This window comes from Notolabrus celidotus, chromosome 22 (assembly GCF_009762535.1).
Source record: "Notolabrus celidotus isolate fNotCel1 chromosome 22, fNotCel1.pri, whole genome shotgun sequence".
Taxonomy (NCBI): domain Eukaryota; kingdom Metazoa; phylum Chordata; class Actinopteri; order Labriformes; family Labridae; genus Notolabrus; species Notolabrus celidotus.
In genome coordinates, this window is record NC_048293.1 from 18,167,607 (window position 1) to 18,185,821 (window position 18,215).

Consider the following 18,215-nt stretch of genomic DNA (forward strand, 5'->3'; position numbering starts at 1 on the left):
AGCAGTTTCTAGGTACTCGTCTGTCTCTCTTCATCTCCCTCAACGCGGTCTCAGCAGATGTGTGTCTAACATGAGTCTGGTCCTGCTGGAGGTTTCTGCCTGTTAAAGGAAGTTTGTCCTTGCCACAGTAACTTGCTAAATTCTGCAAAGTGCTCTGCTCATGGTGGATTAAGATGAGATCAGACTGAGTCCTGTCTGTAACTCCTCGCAATCTTCATCAGTGGTGGGATGAAGATCCAGGATGTGCTCTCTGCTCCAGGCCAGCGTCTCTCAATTTTTATAAAGACAGTCTTAAAAAAATGACAGCGATTCAGAAAAGCCTTTTTTTAGTGGTTTAATAATCTAATCTGACTTCATGGACACGGGTGACACTTAAGGTACATATGCTGAGAGTGCATTTTTTTATGATCAAATGCATGGCAATAAGTTAAAAGAGGGAACACATCCAGTACTGTTTAAGACAAAGTAGTACAAGATCCATTAAGACTGTCAAGCGAACAATCAAAGTGATGACAGGCATAGAAAATCATTTGCTTCAAAGGCACTGTTTCAGAGAGGATCACCTCTGACTGGTGGTCACATGCAGTCAACCACTCAAATGGTTGCCTCAGTAATTGGCACACTTGAGCACTGTGAACAAAAGTAGCTAGAAATAGTGAGAAACGCATCTCCCAAGCTTTACGGTAAACAAACATATGCTTAAGAGAAGATATTGTATTTTTTTACAGACTGTGGACCAACTGGATTACTCTTTTAAATATCACAACAGGATGATTTTAAACAAACTTCAATAAATCTGAAGAGAAATGTAAAAAAGAAAAGCATTCAAAGAAGGAAGAGAAGCATCTTTAAGACACCCGGCTGTTAGATCTTGGGGTTCTACATAGTTACAGGTCAATATTAAAATATGTTCTAAATGCCCGCTTTAAGAATCATTTCATGACTTTTCTTTGTGCAAATTTGAGAAAGAACATAAAAAGACATTCAATTTCTATTTGAATGACAACCTAAGCATTTAGCACATTGATGATCATTTTTGTGATTTAAAAGATTAGAATTTTAAAACTTTTTACACATTGATGAAAGTAAAAAACACGAACTCCTTCAATTTAAAGTAACAGGAACCATTAATGAAAAGGAAAAACAGAACCTCCAATAAACCAAGATATGTATGTTCCCTTGGAACGGAGTGATTTTTCATAACATTCAACAAGTCTCATCTAGCAGAACAGTGTATATAATTGAGCACTACAGACTGTGGAGCAGCTTCCATGACTAATTCTCACTGTACATGCATTATCATGAGGAACGAGTGGTTACATAATACTTGTCAGTGTGTATAAAGGCAAGATTAAATGTGCACATGTGGGATTTTACTCTCCCTCCTTTTTGCTTTTACAGCTGCCTTGATTTAGGAGTGTTGTCTCACAGCAAAGAAGAACACGATGTACAGATAAACCCAAAGTACAAAAGACAGAGTGTGTGCAGAAGAAAAGCGAGGAAAAAGTGCATTAACACACTCATAAAAACCCAAATCCATGCTTGAAAGCACACAATCCTATCCCTGTCACACTGATTACAGTTATTAATGATTTTCAGTCACAGCAGAAAGATAGCACTTTGTTTAACAAGGCATTAAAACAATGTAATCTGACACAAAGCAGTGAGGCTGTTACTAATACACATTTAAGAAAGGGTGGAAATACAGAGGAGGAGATACAAGCGTACTAGTACATATTTTCAATTTGTCACACTTCCTTAACTGATGCCTCCACACTGTACCATAAGCAGTGATTTGATACCAATAAACTGGACTGAAAGTGGGCAGAGATGGTTTTTGAATAAAATATACGACTTATTTTACACTCACAGCTCTGTCCTTAAGAAAATTGGGTCGAGTTATTCTTGCTTTTTAGTCTAACTGTCATTTAAAAAAACATACAAAGTTTATGATAAATTATGCAATCCCACTGTGGGATGCCAGTAACTGCAAGTAACCGTAGAGACAAACCAAATCCATGTGTAACAGATGGCTATTATTGAAATCCCACCAACAAGATGGAGTAATTTCTGTTTTGGCACAGTTGTTTTGACCTGGAGCTCATTTTCATTCAAACACAAGCTGTAGAAAGTAACTTCATGGTCTGTTTTTAACATTTTTTTCATGGCTTGTATGTAAATGCTAAAAATGCTAAGTGAAAAGCTCACAGTAGCAATCATTAAAAATGTGACCAGCACCCGACTGACCCACCACTACTGCTGCTGACATCGCTACTTTTCCTGTTACCTTAATATAAATCCTAAGGGATAATCTGCCAAACTTAGCAGTTATTAGGAATGTGACGCGTTTCTGATCCTGGAAAAGCAAATTAAGGAATGATATTCCTATTAAGACAAACTATCGTAGGGTAAAAAGTAAAGGGACTGCTTTCGTAAAGCTCCTCTGACCTGTGATCACACACCACATTCACCAACTCATGACAAAGACTTGCATTGAGAGAGAGCAAACCTGCTTGTCAGGATATGCTTCAAAACTCCAGAAGGATCATGGAATAACATGGAATGACATTACTGTAGTGTGATCTAAATTGGACTTGGTTTTGAAACTGTGCAGGGAAGTCTGGTTTAGAGAAGTTAACAGCATTAATCCATCTTTTCAAAGGTGTGACAGACCGGCCTATTTCTTTCTGTCCAATGGCAGAAAGTCCAAATCTGAAATATTAGTTAAATAATCCTTAAAGGAATCCAACATAAGAGAGCTTGTGGATCTTACAGGATTAACATTGTTACCCTTGAGGTGCATGTTGTACAAAAAACACAACAGATTACTATATTTTGAGAGAATTTAAGAAATACTCACTCATGGGCGGCCATTGTTCTGCAACCTTTGATGCCACGTAGTTCACACACTAAGGCTGCTCCGTTCTTCTCGTCAGAAAGTTCCATGCATGAGGGATGTCTGTTGAGCCTGAACAATGGTATCTGTACTTTGCATGAATGCCAACACACAGAGGGTGTTCAAGGTGGAATACCTGATATCTGCTATGAGTCCCGGTTGATCTGATCACATGTGGACAGCTTGAAGTGCTGCCGTTCACACCTGGACGGATCATGCATCTGCAGTGAAACTTCTATTTCATTACTAAACGGCTGATAAACTACTCCTGATCATATCTCCGTCTTGTGTCATTTACAGCATTTGAAGACGTAGTTAATCTATATATGTGTAATCTAGTCCACCGCTATTTAAATACAGTATATAGGAGTTTTATGACCAGATATAAAGCCGATCAGTCTCTCATGCTCTGTCCCTGCATTGCATAAACACCTCTACACCCTCTCTCTGAGTTGGCATTAACAGGCAGTGCAGATACCATCATGTTAGCTCCGCTCTAACCTCCTCACCTCTGTGATCATTTTCATTTTTGATGCACATTCAGAGTAACTTCTTTACTATACTCCTCTTTAATTACACTGGGCTGTTGTTAAAACTAAAAAGTCTCATCACCCATTAAGGGAACGATTTGGGGAGACAAGCTCTCTGGGTGTTTTTAAAAGTAAACTTAAGACTTATCTTTTTAATCCGGCTTTTAATTTGGAGTAATTTATTTTTAGCCCTTGACTGCATTATCATAATAATTGTTTTAACATGTATTTATCTTATTTATGTATCTATTTATTTCTTGTATTTATCTGATCTGTTTTACTTTTACAGATTTTTAATAATTAATTGAATTGAATTAAATTTTTTACTTTCAACCCTTACTTATTTTATAGATTTTTCTGTTTGGATTTTATTTGTGCATGATTATGTATTTCATTATTTTAACCATCTCTGTTGTCTTCCATCTCTCTGTTATTTGTGAAGAACTCTGGGCTGCATGCTTGTCTATATAAATAAAGTTGAGTTGAGTTGAGTTGAGAAAAATGGAGCAACTATAGTGGAGCAACTACTTGACGCCCAGGAGTGATGTCATTTTTAAAATTTCTCAAGATGCAGAGATCTATCGTGTTTTTTGTAAGACGTACATTTTGAAAGATAACAATGTTGATGCAGGAAGGTCAACAATGGTTTCCTTAAAAAATATTTCATTTTGAATTATATTTACTAACATACAAGCTGACAGTGATACAATCTTAGCACTTATAATCACTGATCTGAATAGTGCTGCATAAAGAACTCTTGTACTTAAATTTAAAAGTAATTTAGCTCCACCCTTTCCCCCTCATGGACACAATTACAAGCCTAACAAGGAAGATTCTTCAAGCATTGCAGACATACACAGATACAACTTTAAAAAATATTAGACTTAAAGATAAAAATAAACAAACATAAAATACACACAGTAGAAAGCAGATCAGAGTTCATAAATTCTGCACGTTTAGGTAAGGCAAACTAGAGTTAGATGACAGTTCTAAGTGTTTCTCTTTTGTTGGGATGTTATGTAACGGCAAGCTGTCGACAAGGGGCACCTGTGCACGTCTCCGTCCTTGTGGAAGACATGTGATCCATCTTGAAGGGCTCAGTATTTTCGGGGGTTGCTCTGGTTCACGCCACTTTGGGAAAGGAGTGTTTCATCAGTCATCAATTTCTTCATACACGTTATCGTCAAAGGGCCGCTCCAAAGTCGGCTGTATCCTGTGACGGGAATACTTGAGCTGAAGAAGGTCTCCTACTTCACTGATGACACTCAGTGCCTGTGGAGACATTTATACCATAAAAAAGGCTGTCAGCATGAAGGGCAGGATGTAGCTTGAGGAAATTTTAAAACTGCACCAAGCACACCTGTCTTGTAAGATTAAATCAGGAAACTTGGGCGAAGACAGAAAACACCACTAACTTTAATGCTCCAGATGGACCCAGTCTTCTCAATTTTTCATTCATATTACTCGGATATGGGGGGCAGTCACCAGAAGGATATTTTGTTTGGGCACAGGGGGCAATAAGTTTATGGAGCACATTCTGGTGAAAGCTGTTCATGAAATAAGATGTGCTGAAGTGCATCAATCCTGAATCGAGTCATTCAAATATTTAACTTTTTAAGCAGTAATGTGGACTAAAACTGGACAACAGTATGACTTAGGGATGCTCCAGATTGGAACAACAATGCAAGTATGTTTTTTTAGGGCTGTTTTTTAAGTTCTGCTTCTGGGTGTTTTTTAAAGTTAACTTAAGACTTACCTTTTAAATCTGCCTTTTAACTTGGAATAATTTCCCTTTAGCCCTGGACTGCATTATAACCATATTAAAAATTGTTTTAGCATCATTTTTCTTTTCTATTTAATTCTATATTTTTATTTTGTTTCTATTTAATTTTCTGATATTTATCTGATTTTATTTTAATGATTTTATTGTAATGTTTTTTTTTTTGTATTTATCTGATTTTTTTTAATTTATTTTATTTTAATGATTTTATTCTATTTTTCTGATATTTATCTGATTTTATTCTATTTTTCTGGTATTCATCAGATGCTATTTTATTGATTGTATTGTAATGATTTTATTTTATTTTAAAGTATTTCATATCAGCTTCCTCTCTTGTTTAGCCTTATAAAACCTCCAGGCCTCTGAGGTCTTCTGACATGGGTCTCCTGGCAGTTCCCCAGTCAAAACATAAGCTGAAGGGCGACCCCGCATTTAGTGTAAAAGCCCTGCGCCTTTGGAACAGCCTCCCCTCCTCAATAAGGGCCGCCCCCTCTGTCGACTCTTTTAAGACTCTCCTCAAAACGCACTTTTATATTTTAGCATTTGAGTCCTCTAGCCCTGATTAGGTTCTCATTTCCAATGCTGTGCTCTCCTTGTCTTTTGTTTGTCTCTTTTTAAATGATTGCTTGTTTGATCTCACATTGTGATTTTTTAATGTATTGTACAGCACTTTGGTCAGCTTCTGCTGTGTTTTTAAATGTGCTTTATGAAAATATTTGACTTGACTTGACTTATATTTTTTAACCCATTGCCCTTTTTTTCTGTCTCTGTTTTTTGTGAAGCACTTTGGGCTGCATGCTTGAATGTATGAATGTGCTGTGTAAATAAAAATGAGTTGAGTTGAGTTCAATGAGTGACACTTGTGTATGTCTGGAGTGTGTACATGTTGGGCCTGCAGAATGAATAATTGAACGATTTTTGCTCTGCAGGATCAAAGAAACATGATTGACATGATTGATGTCTGAAACACGTGCTCTGCTCACAGAACATTCTATATATGTTTGTGCTCGATTCATTACCCTCTTCAATTGATGTTTGGTTATACATCATGTTCTATACGTGGGTTATATTCAACATTAATATGTGTTCACACGCACACACTCAGCCTGAGTCTCTCACACAGTGTCCCTCCCTTCCTTTTCTCTTTACCTGTGTGTGTCTGCTGTCGACAATATTCATCAGCAGTTCATTTCATAAAGTCCCCCAAACAACACAAGTGGTGTTTTAAAAACTGTCACTCACAATGCCATTACGAGAACAGGTGATCCATGCAAGGAAGCGATCCAATCTATATCTTTATTCACACCGCACCAAATCACAACAAATGTTATCTGAATACGCTTTACGAACATAGCAGGTCTAGACCGTACTCTATGTTATATCATTAACAAAGACCCAACAAGACAGGATAAGATCCAGTCCCATCTTACAGACAGGACTCAGTCTGATCTCATCTTAATCCACCATGAGCAGAGCACTTTGCAGCATTTAGCAAGTTACAGCGGCAAGGACAAACTTCCTTTAACAGGTAGAAACCTTCAGCAGGACCAGACTCATGTTGGACAGACATCTGCTGAGACCGAGTTGGGGTTGGAAAGGAAAACGAGATTCATACAAAGACCAAAATAAACAACTGATAAGTAAAAAATGGAACGCCACCTGCAAGCTAGTTAAGGCAGGTAACTCAAACTGCACCGGTTCATTCTGACACACCATCTTCTCTATGAGCAGACCGAGCATCCTCTCACTGGCGGTCTATTTAAGCTGCAAGACTTCCTGTCTCTGCCTCTGCCTTGCCAGTGCTACTGCTGCCCTGCTCCAGTGCTGTGTGCAAACTTCAACCCCACCTCCTCACCAGCAGTTAAGTTAACCTGCAGGAGGAATGAGGTTCGGAGCCTAGACGCCAAAAACAAACACTGTTCTGTTGCATTGGTAAACTTTAAGTGAGTTGTCTGACTGAGATGATATCAATCAAGATGTGCATAAACTCTTTAAATACATTTTAAATCCAAGCTTATAAAATAATCCAGTTTAAGATAACTCTGTCTCTCAAGCCAATACAAGGCAGCAAAGACATTAAAAGGACTTTCACTAAAGACAGAGCGAGTTTGACGAATGACCTACTTCATGTGTCCATGACACTGAAGGTTAGAGCTAGTGACAGTTTTAGGAATCAGAAGAGAACTTCAATTAGAAGGCAGTTCATGTACGATCACCGTACAAAGAAAGAGGAACCACTGCTCCATCCTTCTATCATGAAAAGAAGGCAACAGACTTACTCTCAAACTTTGATTTCAATGTCATCATCAAACCGTTTCAGCCAAGGATGCCCCAAATAAAAGTGTCTGGATCTGTTTTCACTTTTTCAAGCAGTAAGTGTAGTTTGGTGTGAGCTGACACTTGCTTAAGCCTTGAGGGTTAGGATATCAATAAAGCCGATGAAATGAAAGGTCTTTGGAAGGACATGAATTTGGTGTGTACATGTGTGGGTGTGCAGAATTAGGAGACAAAACTGCGAAAGCTCACCAGGAGATGAAAGGAACACGCAAAATGGACATGACACATCAAAGTATGAAAGAATGATACAGAGATGAAGAGTAATAAGGAGAGATTTTAACATCTTGACAGATAAAAGCTATACAGCGCTACAATACTCCCACTCTCTGTCTACACTTTATTTGATTTGAGTTTTTTGCAAAGAGCACAAATAGAAGGGGAGTGCATAACAGCCTGCGTACAGCAGCACTGTCTAGTGATGCAGTATGCATGTACATAAGGACACTCCTGTTAAATTGGACTGTGTGAGCTGATTTTTATTATGAGTAAATACAAGGAGAGACTGAAGAGTTGGATGATGAGATGAAGACCAGGCAGGAGTGTAGTGAGCTCAGTGTTGTGAAAGAAGGAGAGCTCCCAGTTGAGGTGAGTGGGCGGCTCCCTGATTTGTTGCAAAGAACACTTGCACTTGAACAGTCTGCTCTTAAACCCAGCAGCACATTGTGTACAAAGGAGGATGTTTGGAGTAGAGGGTGAACTCGAAACCCTTGGAATGAAGTGTGAATAAACTCTACATTAACTCAGCAGAGTGATCCAGACTAAACTTTATGCATGGAGTTACTTAAATGTTACTATTCCTGATATTCTGCTCAGGTGAGAGTGACGAGCTGTCTTTTTAATGATCTCTGTGGGAATTTCAGACACACATCTGGCTAGTAGCAGCCACTATCATCAAGATGTGTTTGGCTCTGGAGGAATAAAGCAATCATTTTCTTCCATAAAGAAAACACAACTAGGATTTTTTAAGATTAGGTTAAGAAACGTTTTACGACATGTTTTGAGAGCTTCTTAAGTCAGCAAACGATTTCCATACTTATTAATGTTTCTTAAATTACTAGTCATTTCTCACTTTGCAAAAAAAGACTGCTCATCAGTTTAAAAGTATGTCACACAGTAGCCAACACAACTACTTACTCTGTCGAGCATGTCTTTTGTGTGGGCGGCTGAGATGCAGAACCGTGCCCGGGATTCGATGATGGGCGTGGCAGGGAAGCCGACAACCACGACCCCGATGTTCCTCTTCAGCATCTCTCTGCCGAATGCTCTGTAGGGGCGGACATGAGGGGACACCGGTCAATTGCATGTGGAAAACATCTGTCCTATGGTGTTCTTCATTGAAAGAAACATTTTTTGCGAAGTAGGCTTGATTTCAAAAGTACTCAACAGAAGAAAACGTCTTCTCGAAGGTCATATGTGATCTTTAGCGCTCAATTTTTATTAGATAACTGAGAAACTGTGCTGAACCAGGATTTTTGTCATTTTTTTGTTCTTTACCCCATGCAATTCTGGTTTGGTTTTCCCCTGTGTTTTTCTTTCAGAGGCTGGGCTTGTTTTGCAGGTGCTGGAGCTCCCAACAGGTTCCCTTAGTTTTAATCAACAATCACCTGCTGCAGTATTTACACCCTGGCTCTTCTCCTCCTCACTGCCAGGGGATTTCCGCCTACATGTGACATAGTTGGCCTCTAGGTGTAGCCTAGTTTTCCCAGTGGTTTTTGAATTTGTACTTGTTTCTCCGTGTGACTTGTCCTTCTACCAAATTCCAGTCCAGTCTGTGAGTTCCAGTGCCTCTCCCTGTCCAGCCTCTCACCACCTAAGCTGTGAGCTCCCCTCATAGTCCTACCAGGGCCTTCACCTCGCCTTTCCCTCCTGGGTGCCTCTGCCTAAGCCTCAACCTTCCACTATGATTTTAACAAACACTTTTAAAAGGACAGGATAGAGGAGGAGTTCGAGTATGGTCACCCCATTTCAGGATGCTGCTGAATCTTACCCAATGCTCCTTTGAAGTAAATCTAAACCCTCAATTTTTTCTAACAGGGCATTTAATACCAGTCACATGTGTATATGTTGTTCTTAATATCCTCACACATTCATGTTTTCTCACAGGGGGTGTAAACTGTAGCTAGAATAAGTTCAGGCTCACCCTATCTTGGCCGGCATGTAGAGCATCATGGGTACTACAGGTGAGTCCTCGTTTCCATAGATGATGAAGCCCATTTCTCGAAGCCTCTTGCGGAAGTAGACTGTGTTCTCTGCCAGCTGTTGCACACGCTCAAAGCCTTGAGATGACAAGATGTGATTTTTAAAAAAACAGATTTGACAGGAAATGCAAAAAACGTATTTACGAAAGATGACAACAAACACAACTACGGACAGTCAGGATATATTTATAAGATTTAAATGATTGTACATGATCTTTATACGGAGCAATGTCTGATTCAAATATAAAGGAGTGCTAAAAACCTTAGGATTTACATATAAATGAATCAAGACTTGTCTTCTTTCCAGACGCATGTTTTACTGGCTGTTTATTTTGGTTCACAAAAAAGGAAAGGTGTTTCAGAGCTCTTCTGCTGATGCTTTGAAGAAGTGAAAAAGGTTTGATAGGCAGCCGACATCAATCACATTTTTGGAAGGGTTTGAAAAAAGAACTGAGTTTTTTAGGGTTTCAAGACCCCATGTGGAGATCAAGTCTTCTGTTCCTCTGTGCTGTTCAGGAGGTTTATTAGGTCCTTTGACAATCTAGGTGAGCATCAAACACAACTACACTACAGGCTTGTTGAGAATGGCACACATGTCAATAGCGTGTAATAGCTTTCTGATGATATGCATGATGAAAAATATTCTAGAAAATGTAGAATGACCTGGACCAGCTTTGGAGGATATTTTTCAGAGTTAAAATTTCCACAAGGGACAGCACTTGATTTAGATTGTGTAGGATTTTCTCCCTGGCTGTGTGTAGTTTGTAGGGTAATGTTTTTTGTTGTAATGTTTAAAATTGGGTCAGATATAAATTAACTTATGAATTTGGATTTTTCTGGCATCGCTGAGGTGGTGAAAAAAGGGCACTGAAATGTGTCTTTATATTAAACTTAGAATAATGCATTCTTATTGATGTATACATTTTATAAATTCGATGATAAAAAGTCATACAAGTCAAAGTTGAAGAAAGGAGATCAGTAAACTTAGCTTTTAGGCCATCAAAAAGTCAAACTAGCCATGAATTTTAGATAAACACAGGTTGCTTTTGCTCTTATGAAAAGCATAAGCACTCAGTGAAGAAACCATCACGCCGTCATTTCAATATTTCTCCTCTACTGACGAGTTACACAACCTACCATATGGCCCCTAATGTCCCCCATGACCCAAGTATGAAGATAGATGGGGACAGATGGGCAATGAGAGCCAAGCGGGCTCCTCCCTTCACTGGTGTTTCATCAAGTAACCGCCTGGTTTATTCTTCCCCAGAACACCTGAAGAGGCTCCACAATTAGCCCCGGTGTGCTGGACCCGCCCGCCTCCATGCTACCTGTTTACCTCCCACTATGCACACAGTGGATCCTGTTTAAGGATGGACTGTTCTTGATAATGACTTATGTGATGTGGACTGTTAGAAGACATTGAGTGACTGCTGACCCCTAGTGGTGACTGATGAAAATTACAACAGTTCATTTAAAATTCTTTTAATACTATCAGACCAGAATGTGGCAGAGCAAGTTCAAGTTTGTCATCAATCATTTGTGTTTATAATGCCATCAAAGTATGTCATACAGGATGATCATTAAGAAACTTAGTTTATAGAAGCTGCTGCAGTTATTTCAAGTTTTGGATGGTTGGAATCTGTGAACTCCGAGTTATCTGTGATAGTTGCTAAGATACTAGCACTAACAAAAGATGCCCTGTCTATATCTCTGTACATGTTAAGTACTCTTTAGATTTGTGAATGGTAGAAAATGAAGAGATACTCACTGCTCTAAATGCTTCTGTGATTTGCTAGATTAAGAAAACTACAAGGACACACTGCTTTTTAGAAGCCACTTTGGGTTCAGTACAAATAAGAACCTGATTTACATTTGTTTTGAAATTACACTTGACTTTGAGCCCCAGTTAAAAAATACTTTAAAAAGATAACATACACAGATTCAAGCAGAAAGTTGCTTTCATCGGAGGACTTGTTTTTAAGTTTAAAGGGGGCATGCAGAGTTTTATTGTAAACAAAGGTTATGCTAACATTCAGTGTTGCTGTACAGGGAAAGTTAACAAACTCTATGTTTTGTCTAAAAGTCCAAAGCATTGGCCAATTTAGGAATTTTGAAACTAAACTTGTTTATAATCATGTTTGATTAAAGCTGTATTTTTCATCTGTCTTTGATGGTGTACTGCAGCCAGCTGTAAATCACTCGATTTGTTTGAAACCACAGCTAGAAGCATATCAGTTGATCGTCTCCAGACTGAACAAAACTCAGCCGCCAGGGTTTTGACCAGAACCAGAAAGCTTGACCATATTTCTCCTAATTTAGCGTCTTTGTACTGGCTCCCTGAATGTTTTAAGGTGCATTTTGACCAAGAGTTCCGGGGTCTTTTAGCCCCCAGAACTACTTTACCCTGAACTAAAAGATTCATGTGCCCCCATTGATAAAAATCACACCTCCTTTTTTGAAAAGTACACACATACAAAAAAGGTAGAACATTTAAAGAAAGAGAAATCAATTGATGTTATTGTGGACGGCGGTCAAAATAACAACACTGCAGGTAATCTACCAATCAGACACGCTCCGCATTGCAAGCCCTGCCCCCCGAAAATCCCGGGACCTTTGAAAAGTACAACCCCCCTAGAAGGGGCCTTTTAGGGGGGAGATTATCTACCCCTGAACTAAATTTAGACCCTGGGTCCACCGGTCGAAACGCATGTAGTTCCGGGGTTAAGTCTCTAGTTCCGGGGTAAAGTTCCTCTGGTCGAAAAACGGCATTAGATTTTAAGATTTTACTGATTACTATTAAAGCTTTAAATGTGTATCAGACAAATAAAACACGAACCCAGTGATTCAAAATTACTTCATAGAGGTTTCAGGGTGAGTGTTGTACCACTCACCTATTGTTGTGCCATCCTTTCCCATAATGCACTTCATAGAAGTGATGATTTGCTCCACCACAGGAGGAGACATGGAGGCGGCATACACTGCACTGTGGGAATGGGAGCGCAGGTACTCAATAAGCTCCTAAACCCAGCAGATACACAGGAGATGTAAGAAGATACATATGCATGAAAAGCTTCAAATCACTCTGCTGTCTCTTCAAGCATAAACAATCTGGGACCCCACAGAACTCAGGAGTGGCATAGCTTACTTACACACAAGGCTTCTTAGGATTTTATAAGCTGCTTTCATAACAGAAGTGTATCATGAAACTGGGCTAATATTTCAGGAATGCAGCCTACACAGACTGCAAGGCTGCAAGTCCACATATCTGGCAGGACAGGTGAGTTCTTTTGAAACTTAAACCTCAGAGATTTTATACTGTAAGTCCTGACCCTCAGATTTACCTTCAAGTAAAGTATTCTCAGGATGATAAATGTTTAATTTTGTTTACTAACCCAGTTGGAAGACTAGGTTCCTAAGTGGAACATGATCTCTGTCATGTGACCACAGCTTGTGTTTAGCTCATTCTACTCAGCCACATGTGTCTCGTGAGTTCTGCTTTTTAAACTAGAGTTCCGTCAAACGAACAAAAAGCTAATACAATTAATGAATGATCTAGTGTCCTCACCCGTTTTCCTGCGATGTATCCCCCTGCTGCACCAAAGCTCTTGGTAAATGTGCCCATCATGACATCCACATCACAGGGGTCTAGGTCAAAGTAATCGACTACACCTCTCCCTCTCGGCCCCAGGGCCCCTATGCTGTGAGCCTCATCTAGATAAAGGTAGGCCCGGTAGCGCTTCTTCAGGGCGATCACTTCAGGCAGGCGGACTATACTGCCCTCCATGCTGCAGGGAGGGAAATAGAGAATGAACAGTCACAACTAAAGAAATCATCTGCCTTTCTTAGATTTATCATTTAAAATCTAAAGCTTCGCAAACATTAAGGAAGAAGATGAAACAGTGTCGCAAAAAATAACAGAGCTGCTATGAAGTTTAAATCTTGATTGCATCCTGAAGCGTCTGTTTACTATACAGTGCAGCTTCCTGCAGCAGCCAGTTTGGCTGGATGAAGTAACTCATCAAACTTGCTCACAGTGTACACAAACACTAAGAGCTAACCAAGCACTGAATCAGCTCTGTCAACCAGCAATCCTCCCCCAGGAGTATTGATACTGCTGAACCTCATAGAATCACATCAAAGGGAGATAAGTGCTGCCTCTGGAAGCCTGTGTCCTTCCCTTTTTTTCCCCTCTGTGAGTGTGTGTGTGTGTAAGTCACCTACCAGCTAAAGCATACTGATACAGAGTAGTGGATTCAAAAAAGAAAGTCTATTTAAATATGATATTTCTAAAAAAAACATCTCATCTTGGTCAGAAACACTAGCCATAACTGAGTCATTATCGATTACCAATTAGAAAGAGGATGAACTCCAACATTACTGAATTATAATCCTCTGTTTCATTAACATGTAGTAATGTGCTGTATTTATGCGTATGTGTATATGCTTATATATGTACATGTATGTGGTTATACACAGTAATTATAGAAATACATACACATATACACATGTATGTAGCTACATCAATACATATTAGGTTGGTTGCCATGGATTGAGGGAGTGGGAAGGGAATGTGTTAAGGAAGAGCTATACAGACATACACTACCAGTTAAAAGTTTGGACACACCTTCTCAATGGTTTTTATTTATATTAATTATTATCAACATTGTAGATTAATACTGAAGACATCAAAACTATGAAATAATCTGGTTTTGCCATAATCTGGATTACAACAGGAGTCAAATAGGTCTATCCATTGTGTGCTAACCCTACCTCTGAACAACACAACTGATGGTCTCAAACACATTAAGAAGGCAAGTCATTCTACAAATGAACTCTTGACAAGGCTCATGTTAATTAGAAACCATTCCAGGAGACCACTTCATGAAGCAGACTGAGAGAATACCAAGAGTGTGCAAAGCTGTCATGAAGGAAAAAGGGGGCTACTTTACAGAATCTATAATCTAAAACATATTCTGCTTTGTTTAACACTTTTTTTGTGAATTCAATAATTCCATATCTGTTCTTTCATAGTGTTGATGTGTTCAGTATTAATCTACAGTGTTTACAATAATTACAATAAATACAAACCCTTGAATGAGAAGCTGTTTCCAAACTTTTGACTGATAGTGTATAGATATGTTGACCTGATTATTCATTGAAAAAACTGAACTGACATGACGTTAACTCCAACATGAATTTCATAAATATGTAGGCTGTTACAAAATCAGACAGAGAATCAAAGAGCATGGTAGTGTGAAACAATTCAAAAAACTCAAATGCTTGTAAGTGGATTAAGAGAAAGGATGTGTTCAAGTTAAAATGGAGAGGAAGAGGAAATAACTGGGAACTCCCCATTGTCCTGCTACAGTTGGCATCTGTCAATTCCTCAAGGTTATCTGTAAATACGGCAAACATGAAACTGGATGTTCCTTCTTCTGGACTTTTTCTGCACTGATAACATCTACACTGGTATTTTCTGCGTCTACACAAAACCATTTCAGTAAAGTTGTGACACAGCGCTTCAGGGACATGGTTTGTAACAGTATTCTTAATGTGTCACAGTTTCTTGAAATGCTTAATTAAGCCTCCTCTTTTTCAAGAATATGAATAACATACCTGAAAATACCCTCTACCACTATGAGGATCTTCTTCCATGGTCTGTGGGTCCTGGGCTGGCCGTGGACTATGGCTTCTCGGAGCAGTTTCTCAAGGCTCTGCATATCTGACAGGAAAATCAAGACATTCAATATGAAAGAGGTGGAAAGAGAAGTGATGACAGAGCTGCACTGACAATTTTTTTGCAAGCTGGAAATTCCTCAGAAAACAATGAGACGCACGCCGACGACTTCAATATAGCCCCAAAGAAAGGGTGAAAAGGTCACAATGCTGAAATGTTGAGTAATCCCAAAAGCACAACTGAACAGTGTCAGATGCTTTGATTAGGCTGGTCCTCTTTTCAGCAGAACAGGATATTAGCTTAACTTAAAAAAGGACATCTACATACGAATTAATGTGGCTTAAAAGGTGCAATGGGTGGTAATCAGCGGCATTAACAGAACAGATGTGCAGAAAAGGGATACAATATTCGTAAGTATGTTTAAATCAGTGTCAATCACCTAAATGCAACAGTTGTTTTATTTCTTGTAACTCTGAATGAGCCTTTTGTTTCTACATAGAACAGGATCCCCTTCAATGGAGGCTGCCAGCTTGCACCGGCACATTTCTACAGTAGCCCAGAATGGACAAACTTGAAACAAATGTGTTTTTGTATTTACTAAGAGGCCGCACAAAATGCCCCAGTTGGAAGACGAAAATGAAGAGATATGCAAAAAAAAAAAAAAAGCTTCTTGTCCTTAAAGGCCAGCGTTGCTTCATTGACATGAGAGGGTGAGCAAGGGGGCGTTTCAATCCAGAATCTCACAATTTCTACACACTGTACCTTTAAGCTACAATGTGAAAAGTTTGGATGCTAATCATTAGATTCTAATTAAACTGGTTTTAGTGACTGGCGTTAGAAATACAGAAAGCTTCTTCTCGTTAGCATCATTGCTAACGTACTATAGAAGAATAGACTGCAAATAAAATGGACAGCGTTGCTGCCCATTCAAATGAATGGGGGAGACAGAGTTTTTGACCTATGGCCTACTCCAGCCAGCCACCAGGAGACAGACACTTTGGTGGAAGCTTCACTTCCAGCCGAGCGAGCTGCTACCCTGTATAGAAGCAGTCTCAGCTGGATTGTCAACTAAATAAAACAGCAACATATACAACAAGATTATCTGCAAACAGACAATGCCTGGGTGTAGCTGCAGAGCCAAGACTGGGCTAGTTGGCACAAATGCTATTCAGAAGCTGGACGGTCATCGGTTATACAATTAATAACACACAAATGATTCCCCATTATAGTTTAAGTGTCTCAAGGTGATTCTGAACATGTTGCATTTTGTTAATCCCCCTAAGGACGTACTCAGTGTTTGTTGTTTGTTTTGTTTGTTAGCCCTGCGTCTCGCTGTTCTGCATTTGACAGACAAACACTGATTTTTTTAAATGTAAATATGAATATACACTATCAGTCAAAAGTTTGGAAACACCTTCTCATTCAAGGGTTTGTATTTATTTTCATTATTTGAAACACTGTAGATTAATACCAAAGACATCAAAACTATGAACAAACCAGAATATGTTTTATATTTTACATTCTGTAAAGTAGCCCCCTTTTCCTTCATGACAGCTTTCCACACTCTTGGTATTCCCTCAGTCTGCTTCATGAAGTGGTCTACTGGAATGGTTTCTAATTAACATGAGCCTAGTCAAGAGTTCATTTGTAGAATGACTTGCCTTCTTAATGTGTTTGAGACCATCAGTTGTGTTGTTCAGAGGTAGGGTTAGCACACAATGGATAGCCCAATTTTACTACTGTTGTTTTCAATATTATGGCAAAACCAGATTATTTCATAGTTTTGATGTCTTCAGTATTAATATACAATGTCGAAAATAATTAAAATAAATAAAACCATTGAATGAGAAGGTGTGTCAAACTTTTGACTGGTAGTGTAGATCCACTGAACATATCTGAACATAAGAGATATAATGTACAGTAGCTCTCTCTCCACAGCAGAGTGTTTTTCTACAATGCAAGGTTTCCACTCTGTTATTACAGTGATCAGATTTCATCTCCTCACAGCTGTGACAAACATGACAGCTGAACAGTATGGGACGATTAAAGCAATAAAAGCCTCGGGACTGAAAGAGAAAATGCAATGAGTAATGATTAAGGAAAACTATTTGAACTGAGGGACCTGATGAACAGAAAAGGTCCTGTCTGTGCGGGTAGGAGAAACACTTCTGTGTCATCACAAGACTCACTGTTGTGTTTGAAGACTCTGATGGTGGACCCGGACAGTCTGGCTCCCAGGACCAGAGAGGCGTGGTTCAGCTCATCACTCAGGATGAGGCAGCCCTGTAGAACACCAGACCAACTTCAGTACAGAGAAACGACTCATTAAGCTTTCTTTCTTTTCTTTTTTTTTTTTTAAATATAAGGTAGCAGATAATGTTACACACATATTGACCTTTGTAAAAATCCCTTGGGTACATTGTTTTTATTGGTTGGTGAGTATGGTGAGTGGATGGGGGTAATTTTTCTACAGATCAGCAAAAACCCTGAAACTCTATAGCTGTAATTTTGAGATAGTGCCAAAATATTAAGACTTCATTGGTTGAGAAAATTCTAAGACTGCTTGAACAAAATAAGCTATTTGAAAGAAGTCATGATACTGAAAACAGAGCGGCTTGTTTGAGCCCAAGAACAGCTGTTATGTTGGAAATCCATGGATCTGAAGTTTCACACATCATATCATGTAAATAATTCAATTCATAAATGGAGATAAAACTAATCAACTGCAATAAAAAAATATTTTTCATTCATTTTTTATTTCTATTTTATTTTATTATTATTATTTATTTATTTATTA

General features: G+C 38.8%; 1 protein-coding gene across 1 annotated transcript in view; it reads right to left on the reverse strand.

Moving 5' to 3' along the window:
• Positions 1-319: 319 nt before the first annotated feature.
• Positions 320-18,215, reverse strand: part of LOC117806554 (serine palmitoyltransferase 2-like) — a 28,971-nt gene continuing 11,075 nt past the window's right edge. The window contains exons 6-12 of the mRNA XM_034675501.1: positions 17,608-17,701; positions 15,358-15,463; positions 13,307-13,526; positions 12,633-12,759; positions 9,684-9,819; positions 8,678-8,807; positions 320-4,698 (exon numbers count right to left, since the gene is read on the reverse strand). Coding sequence (XP_034531392.1) covers positions 4,579-4,698; positions 8,678-8,807; positions 9,684-9,819; positions 12,633-12,759; positions 13,307-13,526; positions 15,358-15,463; positions 17,608-17,701 — 933 coding nt within the window. The 3' untranslated portion in view covers positions 320-4,578. The remainder of the gene's footprint in view (positions 4,699-8,677; positions 8,808-9,683; positions 9,820-12,632; positions 12,760-13,306; positions 13,527-15,357; positions 15,464-17,607; positions 17,702-18,215) is intronic.